Genomic DNA, 13,569 nt, shown 5'->3' on the forward strand with positions numbered 1-13,569 from the left:
AGCAGCCACCCTCCTTTGAAGGTTCCAGTCTGTTATCGAACTCAATCAGCATGACAGAGTGATCTCCAGCCTCGTCCTCGTCAACCACTCACACTGTGTTAACGAAAGAATCACTGACATGTCAGCTGGTCCTTTTGTGGCAGGGCTGAAATGCAGTGGAAATGTTTTTTGGGTTCAGTTCATTTGCATGGCAAAGAGGGACTTTGCAATAATTGCAATTCATCTGATCACTCTTCATAACATTCTGGAGTATATGCAAATTGAAATCATACAAACTGAGACAGCAGACTTTGTGAAAATAATATTTGTGTCATTCTCAACTTTTGGCCACGACTGTTCACTACATGATTTTGCCCACGATTTAGCAGTCCCCAGACTGGGTGTCATAACTAGACGTAACCTAGTAAAAGTAAATCCGGGACACTCAAATTAGTGTATGTTACGTTGGTATTGTTACATAAGATAAGGTTACTTAAGCATAAATTAAAGGAGCGTGATTGGGTGGGCGTAATACAGCGAACGTATAGCAAACCGAAGATTGCATTTGAGCTAATTGAGCTAATACTTTAGAACATTTGCAACTACTTAGCATGTTAGCTAACCTTTCCCCTAACCCCTAAAGCTAACTTAGCCATTAGCAAAAAAATGATCACAAACAAATTGGAATATCTAATGTTAGCAAATTTGGAACATATATTGTACAAATTGCAATTCGTAACATTGTACTAATTGCAATTTGTAACATATCATAATGAAATGTATAATGGACATCCACAAATTAATGCATACCATACTAAACGTAACATACCATACTAAATGTAACATACCATACTAAATGTAACATACCATACTAAACGTAACATACCATACTAAATGGAGTGTCTTGGATTTGCTTACAGTTTTAATGGAAATACTCTGAGACCACGTTGTTGTCCAGACAAGTTTCTGAGCTCGGTTACGAAATCCCCAAGTCGTTGCCGCTTGGGGCGCACGGCTGTCACCAACGCTCTTTTAATGTGAGCGGGTCAGAGACGCAATCTGAGCTTTTCCGATCCAATCTTTGAGCAGTCCTAGACATCCCAATATTTTCAAAAACGATTATGATTAAGGCAAAAACTCGTGTGCTTTAAGTCAGGTCTAGCGAGAGTAGTCTCTCATGCCCACATGTCTCCTTCTGATAAAGTGTAGATATCGCAGACATCATTGTGGCAAAAACTGACAAATGAGTATCGAGTACGTTGCAGTATGGAACAAGCGTGTGTACATGGCTGGAACTCACAATAGCATGAGCTCCGCTTAATTGAGAACAACAGGGCCGTTATCTCCATGACTCGACGTGTGTATTTCACCACCTTCTAACTCCAGTATTGTTGTTAGACATCTGAGGCGGAGGAACATTGTGGTACGATCGATAACTTCACTACTTTAGTAATGCATTGGGCTTGTATTATCCCACGATATCGCAGCAACTGAAGGCTGATAGAGAGGCCTACAAATAACAACAACCTCTCGCGATCACTGACCAAAGCAGTTGCCTTGTCGAGAATGATAGCAATACACAAGTTCACCGCAGTATATACACAATGTTGGCTAGAAATATTTTCGAACTTACTCAGTATGGACAGTAGGATGGAATGATAACTGAGAGACTAAAAACAGTTAAGCAGTTAACGGACATGAACCTTTTAGACCCGCGTATTGGTCCTTAGTGAAACGACAGAGGAATGCTAGTTTTAGCTATTTTATTTTTTGGAAATTTGCGGACCTCTAGGTATAATATATAATATGAAAGGACAACTCGAAAGGTAGTATCCGACCCTTTAGCTGCTAATAACTACCCAGTGGCGTCATAGGTAAACACCATACAATGTTTTGGAAAGTGCAAATTAACAACTAGCTGTGGAGCAATGTAGTAACGCATAGAGCGCTTTTGGCAAATGTTCTCCATGCGTTATAACTAGGTTGCACTTTTGATGAGTGTGTGTAATTTGGGCAGCTTTATTAAGCTCAAATTTTCTCCGTCTACGTATCCTTAATGGTGCATGCATACGTGGATCCTGACTCTTAGCTGGCTTTGGTAACTCTAGCGCTATATGACGTGTTTTGACGCATTCTTATCATTACTAACACACTAATTTAGAAACAACACGAATGCCAGTTTATCTGGGATCACACCCCTCGCGATACCCCCCTCCTCCCACTTCCCTCCCCCCCTGGCAATCAAGCCAACACAAGACAACCTTGTACTCCTTTCTTTGATGCTCGCGTCTGACTATCAACCGCTGCGCAACATAGCTCAAATTATCTGCGAATGAGATGTCAATGCTCTATCCTTTCACACAGCGCAAACAAGGGGCAGTCTCCCCCTATCCGCCCATGATGTGGTGAAATTCTATTATTATGCAGTAATTGACAGTCTTCTTTAGCAGACAAGCAGGAACTGCTCTCAACCCTCAACGTCAGTACATGTTATTACTTCGACCGCACAGGGCTGCCGGCTGACTTGGGAACTGCTTTTTGGGTTTGTCACTACCATACTCGGTTATACAATCCCTATAGCAACGACTGATCTGCTTGCCGATGGTAGTACAAATGGTCTTAGGGTGGTGGAATGTCAAAACCTGGACCAGAGACTCGGCCGTGCTGTAAGAGTTACCTCCCGAACCACAGTGCGAGGCTGAGCTTGGCACGCTAAACGTTAACTGATTAATCCCTTCAGGTCTCAATCTATGAAAAGCTCGAAGGACCTATTCCCCAAGCAGCGGCACCCCTTCCAACGGCTGCAGGTTCTGGCGTGTTATGTGTGTGAGTGTGTTGACACTTGGGCCATGTAATAGATTCGCGTTGAATGGTGTGTGGCTGGTGGGGAGGGGGTGGTGCGGGTAGGGGAGGGGGGTTTGTGTGTCTGGAAGGATTCTTGGCCACCGCAAGTCTGCAAACAATTTATAATGTAAAATCATATATTCTGCTTAATTTCGTCCCTGGCAAAGGCAGTTAAACCCAAGTGTTGTTCCCGCGGCGCCAAAGATCTGGATTAAGGCAGCCCCCTGAACCTCTCATTTCAGTTGAAGGCATTCAGTTGTACAACTGACTAGGTATCCCCTTTCCCAAACTACTTTAGCCCATTCTAACATCTGCCTAGCGACTTTCCGCAGACCATATGGTCATTTGCAACGTGCTGGATTGCAAAGCCAAAAGTAGCTAGCTTATTTTTTGTTTAGTTTATTGAGACTAAAACGGACATTTTCCTCAAATAGATAGTTAAAATATAAGACTATTTTTTTGTAGTTTATTGACTAAAACTGGACATTTTCCTGAAATAGTTAAAATATAAGACTATTTTCCAATAAATATCAAGGGTCTTATTCTGTTGACGTGATCATCGACGCTCGGCTGCCGTTTTACAAATCAAGATAATCTCTCTCTTTTGTCAAATAATAATCCAGTTGTGGTCTTATACCCGCACTGTGTCTGTGAGCGGTTGTCTAGAGCACACGCGCCAATACCAGAATGGACACACTTGCTATACAACATCTTTTTTTGTGAAAACAATCAGTAGAGTTGAAAATGTGATGAACCCAATTAACTTGCTTTTTTTTATTATAWTTTTTTTTACATGGGAATTTAACCGCAAAATGTATTTTGATGCGCACTATGTAAATCATGCACAAGTCAATTTGATGGAAACTCATCTCTGGTGGGAAGATTTGCATATTGTTTTTATGCAGATTTTAGAATATTTGTGTGAAAATCTGTCGCCAATTGGATGAAAAACCTAGTTTGAAAGTTTTGAAACGTATTAGCTAGCATTTCTATACATGTATTTCTCTTTTGGGTCATGTTAAATTGGACAGTGACAGTCATTTAGTCCATTTGACGCCAGGCTGTTAAACGGTTGAATGGAACTGTGTCAAGTCAGCCAGCCATGGCAGTGTTACTATTGTCTAATTGTTGTCTGATTGCTGACCTAAAGCATTGTGTTGTTTCTGTTTCAGGTTACGCCCATGTAAAATGGAGGATAGCTTTGATTGCGACTGTGGTGAGCTTGAGCCACCCGATTGTTGAGGGCCAGACTACTCTGTGAAGACTAAAAGGCAAGACACCATTTTGGATGAGCRGTAGTTTCAACAGGAAGAAGATTGAGTAAATACAAAAAAAACAAAAAAAATAGAATTTAAAATTGTAGTGCTTTTTGGCGCAATTTGAATCAATGCAGCTACACAGAATGAGTCTATCACTGAATGTATCTGTACTGTGAGGATGCAASGAGATGCTGTTGTAGTTTTTGAATTGGCCTCTTGCGTTCATTCCATTATCGCTGGCTGTTAAACAYTAAACGCCTAAAAACGGTTTAATAACCGGAGAAGCGCCAACAAMAAAAAAAMGATTTTGAAAAAGTAATTCATATTRGGCCTGAAAAASKTGCACCATTTGTCAAACAAACATGACTTTCTACTCTGGTTGTGAGTCAGAGAGCCGTGTGATTCTGTGAGGGTTAGACAGGGGGAAACAGTAGTCTTCTGTAAGGGTTATATCACCCACATTTATATTTTCACAATATTACACACCAGTTAAGACCTCCTTTAGCTTATTACCAGTCAGTTTGTCCATTTTGTATTGAACAACCCCAAAGTCAATAGAAACTTAGTCAAAACACCAAATCCAAGATGGCGGAGAAGTTTGAGTCTCTGATGAACATCCAYGGGTTTGACCTGGGCCCACGTTACATGGACCTGAAGCCTCTGGGCTACGGMGGSAACGGCCTGGTGTTCTCAGCCGTTGACACGGACTGCGACAAACGCGTGGCGGTGAAGAAGATCATCCTGACGGATCCTCAGAGCGTCAAACACGCCCTGAGAGAGATCAAGATCATCAGGAGGCTGGACCACGACAACACCGTCAAGGTAACACAGGAAATGCAGTAACCAACTGTACAATACTTTTTATTGGCCATTCATATGGAAATGTCTTTAGTCAGGACAGCAGTGGAATGGGTCAGCTCCTAACACTGCAGACAGTGGGGGAACTCCCCTGCTCAAGTCACACTGCAACATCAAACTCTGCTGTCATATGACTTGGCCTGAGTTGAACAATACAAGTCACTTCCAATTGTTGGACTACCTCACACTAGTTAGTGCTATACAGAGGCAGGATGTGAGTTACACTGCACACAGTCAACAACACACAGACAACATGCAGGTGTATCTGCTCATATGAGTTGATGTTAACATATGAACACCTTCCCTCCCAGGTATCTGAGACGCTAGGATCCAGCAGTCGCCACCTAACAGATAATATTCTCTACTTCCCTCTCCCAGGTATTTGAGACGCTAGGGCCCAGCGGTCGTCACCTAACAGATAATATTCTCTACTTCCCTCTCCCAGGTATTATTTGCAGAGACCGTAGGCCCACGCGGTCGTCACCTAACAGAGGACATGGTCTCTCTGACAGAGTGAACTCTGTGTACATCGTCCAGGAGTACATGGAGACAGACCTGTGTCAGCTCCTGGAGAGGGGTCTTCTCTCTGAGGACCACGCCAGACTCTTCATGTACCAGCTGCTGAGAGGCCTCAAGTACATCCACTCTGCCAACGTACTGCACAGAGACCTGAAGCCTGCCAACTTGTTCGTCAACACAGAGGACCTGGTGCTGAAGATAGGAGACTTTGGGCTGGCTCGGATCATGGATCCTCACTACTCACACAAGGTAAGAGGCAAAACAGAGACTAGTTAAACTAACATTCATTACCGTCTGTAATAACCGTGTGATACCTGCATAGCGTTCTGGCTTTATTGCCCAGAAACCAACTGGGCTAATCCCTAGGCTGATAGCGTCACCCGATCACACCACACTGCACCACAGGAAGTAAACGAGGAGGTATGGTAGTTCCTGAAGTCGCGCCTCCGTTTGCTTCCGCTGAGATAAGGGCCCTGGGAACCAATATTTCTGTTGAGGGGAGGGAGACCACATCCTGCCCCGGTGCTGAGGACAAGAGTTTAAACTGTATGTTGACCAGGCTGTGTGGTGTTGACCAGGCTGTGTGGTGTTGACCAGGCTGTGTGTGGTGTTGACCAGGCTGTGTGGTTTGACCAGGCTGTGTGTGTGTTGACCAGGCTGTGTGTGTGACCAGGCTGTGTGTGTTGACCAGCGTGTGGTGTACCAGGCTGTGTGGTGTTGACCAGGCTGTGTGTTAGGTGTGTTGACCAGGCTGTGGTGTTGACCAGGCTGTGTGGTGTTGACCAGGCTGTGTGGTGTTGACCAGCTGTGTGTTGCTGACCAGGCTGTGTGTTGTGACCAGGCTGTGTGTTGTGACCAGGCTGTGTGTGTGACCAGCTTGTGTTGTGTGACCAGCTGTGTTGTGACCAGGCTGTGTGTTGTGTGACCAGGCTGTGTGTTGTGTACCAGGCTGTGTGTTGTTGTAGACCAGGCTGTGTTTGTTGTAGACCAGGCTGTGTGTTGTTGTAGACCAGGCTGTGTGTTGTGACCAGCTGTTGGTGTCGACCAGCTGTGTGGTTGTGACCAGGCGTGTGGTTGTTGTGACCAGGCTGTGTGTTGTTGTCGACCAGCTGTGTGTTGTTTCGACCAGGCTGTGTGTTGTTGTCGACCAGGCGTTTGTGTGTCGACCAGCTGTGTTGTTTGTCGGACCAGGTTGTGCAGTGTGTTGTTGTCGACCAGCTGTGTGTTGTTGTCGACCAGGCTGTGTGTTGTTGTACCAGCTGTGTTTGTGTTAGACCAGGCTGTGTTGGTGTAGACCAGGCTGTGTGCTGGTGTAGACCAGGCTGTGTGTTGGTGTAGACCAGGCTGTTGTTGGTGTACAGCTGTGTGTTGTGTTAGACCAGGCTGTGTGTTGTGTAGACCAGGCTTGTTTAGTGTAACCAGGCTGTGTGTTGGTGTAGACCAGGCTGTTGTTGTTGTTAGACCAGGCTGTGTGTTGTGTAGGACCAGGCTGTGTGGTTGTGTAGACCAGGCTGTGTGTTGGTGTAGACCAGGCTGTGTGTTGTGTAGACCAGGCTGTGTGTTGGTGTAGACCAGGCTGTGTGGTGGTGTAGACCAGGCTTTGTTAGTGTAGACCAGGCTGTGTGTTTGATTGTGGCACCAGTCGGGCGTTCAAACTTCAGAGATATGGAGATTAGGCTGAGATGTCTGGCCTGGGAGAATGTAGGTTGAGTGGGTCTTTCTCCAGCCGTACACTGCTCTTTGGACAGGACTCTGAGGGGAAGCAGGGTCACTGAAGAAAGGAGAGAGAGCTGAGAGAGGAAGAAGGAAGAAAGCAGGGAGGAGAGCTGAGGAGTGGAGTAGTCACCGTGCAGCTACAGGTGTCTTAGATTAGTCATCACCAGGGCATGTCTGGTGTGACTCGGCCCTCTCTCTGGCACCACACAGGATGCACTCAGGACTTTTACAGTTAGCTAGGCCTCACACTTTCTCACACACACACCAAGCCCCAACAGCCAGAGTCTTACAGCTAGGCCACAGCTTCACACACACTCAGCCTCAAGCCAGAGTATTTTACAGCGCCACAGCTTCACACACACACAGCCCCAAGCCAGAGTCTTACAGCTAGGCCACAGCTTCACCACACACAGCCCCAACAGCCAGAGTCTTACAGCTAGGCCACAGCTTCACCACACACAAGCCCCAAGCCAGAGTCTTTTACAGCTAGGCCACAGCTTCACACACACACAGCCCCAAGCCAGAGTCTTACAGCTAAGCCACAGCTTCACACACACACACACACACACACACACACACACACACAACACACACACACACACCACACACACACAACACACACACACACACACACACACACACACACACACACACACACACACACACACACACAGCCCAACAGCCAGAAGTCTTACAGCTAGGCCACAGCTTCACACACACACACACCCCAACAGCCAGAGTCTTACAGCTAGGCCACAGCATACACACACACACAACACACACACACACACACACACCACACACACACACACACACACACACACACACACACACACACACACACACACACACACACACAGCCCCAACAGCCAGAGTCTTACAGCTAGCCACAGCTCAACACACACACACACACACACACACACACACACACCACACAACACACACACACACACCCAGCCCAACAGCCAGAGTCTTACAGCTAGCCACAGCTTCACACACACACACACACAGCCCCAACAGCCAGAGTCTTACAGCTAGGCCACAGCTTCACACACACACACACACAGACCCCAACAGCCAGAGTCTTACAGCTAGGCCACAGCTTCACACACACACACACACAGCCCCAACAGCCAGAGTCTTACGCTAGGCCACAGCTTCACACACACACACACAGCCCCAACAGCCAGAGTCTTACAGCTAGGCCACAGCTTCACACACACACAGCCCAACAGCAGCTGGTTTTAGTGCTCATATCGCAGATCAAGTGTTGACTCGCTACGCTCCAGTGACTCATCGCTGAGAACGCTCTCATTTGAATAGAATCGTGCTGGGGACACGGCAGGAAACTGGCATTTCCATTTCGGTGTGTGTGTGTGCGCTACAGGTGCATGTTTGAAGTTCAAGAGATTTTCTCACCATCTTCAGTCTCTGTAGCCAGACACCCCTCCATATCCCTCCTCTCCTCCCTCTCCAGCCCCTATAGCAGCTCTGCTGTGTCTTGCGGTGGCTTTTCCCCATATAAGCAGGTTTTGTATTGATGACATGAGGGCAAGGGAACGGCCAATTGAAAAGAGCCTCTGCTGATGTCAACTATTTTTGTATTTCTGTTGGACTGCAGAAGCGTTGTGTGTGTGTGTGTGTGTGTGTGTGTGTGTGTGGACACGCTTCTCTCTGCAGAGAATCACGCCATTTGGTGCCGCATTCCATGTACCATCCAGAGAGCCTGGACACACCCACCACAAAGCCTGGCGGGGGGGGGGGGGCAACCACTTGACTCCCGTGCCCCTGTCTGCCCTGCTGTTGGGGTAGCTGGCTGGCTCTGCCTCTCTGCATGCTATTTGTACAGCTCACTCTGTCTAAATAAAGAACCAGCCCATTTGCAGCAACTAACCTTGGTCTCTGTCTCTCTTGGAACACTGGCAAGAACTTGCACACGTCTAAATGTATAGATATTCTATAGTGTCTATATAGATGCTATATTTGAGCAATATGGCCCGAGAGGGTGTGGTATATGGCATGACGTAATGCCTGCATACAGCCTTAGCCGTGGTATATTAGTCATAGTCACCCCTGAGGTGCCTTATTGCTGTTAGAACCTGGTTAGTAACGAAATTAGAGCAGTAAAAATATGTTTTATCATACCTGTGGTATACGGTCTGATATACCACGGCTGTTAGCCAATCAGCATCCAGTTTATATTTTTATATATCTTCAGCTAGACCTACTCCATGTCCTGCGTTGTACATGACCAGAGATGGGCCCTGATTGGCTCAATATGACCAGAGATGGGCCCTGATTGGCTTAATATGGCCACCATTTGTCTCTGATTGGGTTTAGGTGATTGGGTTCTTATGGAGATTACATTGTCCGTTTCTCAGACTTCTTTTAGGCTCTTATTGAAGTTCTCAGAATTTGTCCCATCCCCCCACCCTTATAAATATTCTAAACTTTGTTAGAGGATTGAGTGGTTCTGTATGTTGAGTGGTGTGTGTGTGAGAGCCTGTTGAGTTTCTCAGAGCCTCCTCAGCCTCCTTCTGTGGGACCCGCAGCAGTCAAACACCCAGTGGCCCACCACCAAGAATGTCTGGAATTCACGTGCAGGCAGGAATCAGGCATCCTGTGCATTTCCCTCCCAGCCAGTCAGTCTATCATTCCTTTGTCCTGCCTATCGTGGGAGCCTTTCTCCAAGGCTAGAGCTGCTCTCAAGCTGCTAGCGTAGCATAATCATGCCCTGAGGTTAAGCAGGGAACATGGGCTCCGCTGTTACAACCAGTGTTAGTTTAGCATTTAGCTTATCGTGCCCTTTGGCTGACTAGACGCATTGGTTGGCAAAAGCATTGCATTTGCGTCCGTTAGCTTAGCATTAGCAATAGCATCCCTTTCGGCTTAGCACAGTGAGCATGGCAGAGACTCTGCCGGCTGTAGACCAGAGTTAGCTAGCTTAGCAGTTAGCTTAGCGTAAGTGCGCCCTTCAGTGAAGCAGGGCAAAGGGCATGGCTGTGTAGACTAGCATTAGCTGAGTTATATGACATCTGCTCAGTGAGGCAACTTGACCTCCTATTTACAAGATGTAATCCAACCYTGAAGATTTCTTAATGCAAAATGGCCTTGACATACATACTGAAGGGTTTGTTTATAGGAATATAAAATGTTTTATTGAACCCAGTTTTGTTCTAGGAAGTTAGACAATAACATGACGGCCTTTTACATGTGAGCAACAAGTGGTTTAAGTGGTGTTTTTTTAACCAAGCTAARTTAGTCATTTTCCAAACAAGTCCTTTTCATGTAAAACCCTGAAAAGACGTCGGTGTGAATGAGACGTATATATTCCCTAAAACCCTCCAGGCCTGTGTGTCATTATGAAGAAGCAGYAGAGAGACTGTTAAGCTTGCAGATGGTAGCTGCTCTTGATGTGCAGGTGTACATTTCCTGGAATGTTATTGAGAGCGAGAGAGTGGGGGGGACTAAGACAGGGGGAGGAAGGGAAAGATGAACGGGAGAGATCGTCATTCCACCACCACACATGTTTCCTGCTGTAGCTCGGATCACTCCACCACAGTCCTCCTCCCATGACACACATACTCACGTTGACCCAGTTACCCAGCTCTAGCAACACACACAGCTCTCCGCTTGGCTCGCAGTTTCCACTCGAAGGTTCACAAGGCTTTTAAAACGGCAGGGGAGAAATGACTTGGTGTGTATTCACGTTTTTTAAGCAGAGCAACAGCTCTAAAAGAAACCATTCTCTCTAATCAACACGTTTTATTTTATTTATTTTTTTTTTTAAATACATTTTATCCCCTTTTCTCCCCAATTTTCGTGGTATCCAATCGCTAGTAATTACTATCTTGTCTCATCGCTACAACTCCCGTAGGGCTCGGGAGAGACGAAGGTCGAAAGCCATGCGTCCTCCGAAGCACAACCACCAAGCCGCACTGCTTCTTAACACAGCGCGCCTCCAACCCGGAAGCCAGCCGCACAATGTGTCGGAGAAACACCGTCACACCGCCCCCTCGGTTAGAGCGCACTGCGCCCGGCCCGCCACAGGAGTCGCTGGAGCGCGATGAGACAAGGATATCCCTACCGGCCAAACCCTCCCTAACCCGGACGACGCTAGGCCAATTGTGCGTCGCCCCACGGACCTCCCGGTCGCGGCCGCGCTGCGACAGAGCCTGGGCGCGAACCCAGAGACTCTGGTGGCGCAGCTAGCACTGCGATGCAGTGCTCTAGACCACTGCGCACCCGGGAGGCCCTAACACGTTTTATTTTGACCCACAAAGCCATGCCTAACACACATCTCCTGGGGATTAAAGCTGTGTGTATATAAACATGTCTAACACACATCTCCTGGGGATTAAAGCTGTGTGTATATAAGACATGCCTAACACACATCTCCTGGGGATTAAAGCTGTGTGTATATAAAGACATGTCTAACACACATCTCCTGGGGATTAAAGCTGTGTGTATATAAAGACATGCCTACACAACATCTCCTGGGATTAAAGCTGTGTGTATATAAAGACATGCCTAACACACATTCCTGGGGATTAAAGCTGTGTGTATATAAAGACATGCCTAACACAACTCTCTGGGGATTAAAGCTGTGTGTATATAAAGACATGCCTAACACACATCTCCTGGGGATTAAAGCTGTGTGTATATAAAGACATGCCTAACACACAATCTCCTGGGGATTAAAGCTGTGTGTATATAAGACATGCCTAACACACATCTCCTGGGGATTAAAGCTGTGTGTATATAAAGACATGCCTAACACACATCTCCTGGGGATTAAAGCTGTGTGTGTATATAAGCCATGCCTAAACACACATCTCCTGGGGATTAAAGCTGTGTGTATATAAAGACATGCCTAACACACATCTCCCTGGGGATTAAAGCTGTGTGTATATAAAGCCATGCCTAACACACATCTCCTGGGGATTAAAGCTGTGTGTATATAAAGCCATGCCTAACACACATCTCCTGGGGATTAAAGCTGTGTGTGTATAAAGCCATGCCTAACACACATCTCCTGGGGATTAAAGCTGTGTGTATATAAAGCAATGCCTAAACACATCTCCTGGGGAATTAAAGCTGTGGTGTATATAAAGCCATGCCTAACACACATCTCCTGGGGATTAAAGCTGTGTGTGATATAAAAGCATGCCTAACACACATCTCCTGGGGATTAAAGCTGTGTGTGTGTATATAAAACCAGTCAGTGTGTGTGTATAGCTAGCTTCGTGTGGTTCTCTGAGGAAATCTAGCTACTAATCCTCTGTCACCAGGTTCTCTGAGGAAATCTAGCTACTAATCCTCTGTCACCAGGTTCTCTGAGGAAATCTAGCTACTAATCCTCTGTCACCAGGTTCTCTGAGACAACCCTATAGTACTCTACAACTGCTGCCTTCCTCTCCTTCCTCTTATTTTCCTCCTCCCTTCCTCTACACTCCCTTTTCATCCTCCCTCTTCCCTTCCTCTCCTCACTCCCCCCTTCCTTCCACTGAGGTGTTAGCCACCCATCTGAGACAGAAACATATATTATGTATTTTATTTCTAAACCACTTTGCACAAATGAAGCTAAAGTAAAAATGTAAACTATTGTACACAGATAAAGGCTTTGCATAGAGAACCATAGCATGGCTGTACTTCCTGTCTRGAATGGACGACCCACTAGTCTGGTAGTGAGAACAGCACAGCGCTCAGTGAGTGGAAACAGGTTTTTCTCTCTGTCAAACACTGGGCTAGATAACACTGCCTCTCTGACTGTTGCAAACCTGTGGCTTTGGTCTGGAGAAATGACTTACTGCGTCACTTCGGCTGTGTGTGTGTGTGTGTGTGACGTATGAATTCTCCTGAAATTAGTTAGACAAAGCACTAGCTAGAATGTTCACTTGTTGTAATCTGCTGTGGATTCTCAGAACTTCTTTCATTCTAGACTTCTTATGCAACATTACAGGCAGGCTACCATGCTTGTTGTTGCTAAATCTCTGACTGCAGTTGTCACTGCTGGGAACTGCTTGGAGTTTCCTCATTTGTGATAGTGTATTGACTGATTTCATGCCGTTCTGCTGGCAGACTGTTCTGGCTGGCTGGTTTTCTGACTGCTCATTCAGTTGCTTAAAAGCTGCTGATGCAAGAGAGACATCTACCCATTTCTAAATATACCCACCCAGCCAACCTGGCCCTGGTGCTGCTTAAAATATCCACCAGCTTTTATTGACTAAATCATTTCTCCTGTCTCTACATCTAGATCATTCTGTCATTCAACCTAGATCATTTCCAGTTGGTCCACATGTCTCTTGGCCCGCTAGCTGAGCCTCGTTGTCTCTTGGCCCGCTAGCTGAGCCTCGTTGTCTCTTGGCCCGCTAGCTGAGCCTCGTTGTCTCTT

At 46.3% G+C, this 13,569-nt stretch overlaps 1 protein-coding gene across 1 annotated transcript in view; it reads left to right on the forward strand.

Annotated features, from left to right (window-relative positions):
- Positions 1-13,569, forward strand: part of mapk6 (mitogen-activated protein kinase 6) — a 30,359-nt gene that overhangs the window by 6,136 nt on the left and 10,654 nt on the right. The window contains 3 exon segments of the mRNA XM_024144561.2: positions 3,996-4,904; positions 5,319-5,385; positions 5,455-5,708. Coding sequence (XP_024000329.2) covers positions 4,668-4,904; positions 5,319-5,385; positions 5,455-5,708 — 558 coding nt within the window. The 5' untranslated portion in view covers positions 3,996-4,667.

The sequence above is a fragment of the Salvelinus sp. IW2-2015 genome, unplaced genomic scaffold (genome assembly GCF_002910315.2).
Source record: "Salvelinus sp. IW2-2015 unplaced genomic scaffold, ASM291031v2 Un_scaffold5473, whole genome shotgun sequence".
NCBI classification, from domain to species: domain Eukaryota; kingdom Metazoa; phylum Chordata; class Actinopteri; order Salmoniformes; family Salmonidae; genus Salvelinus; species Salvelinus sp. IW2-2015.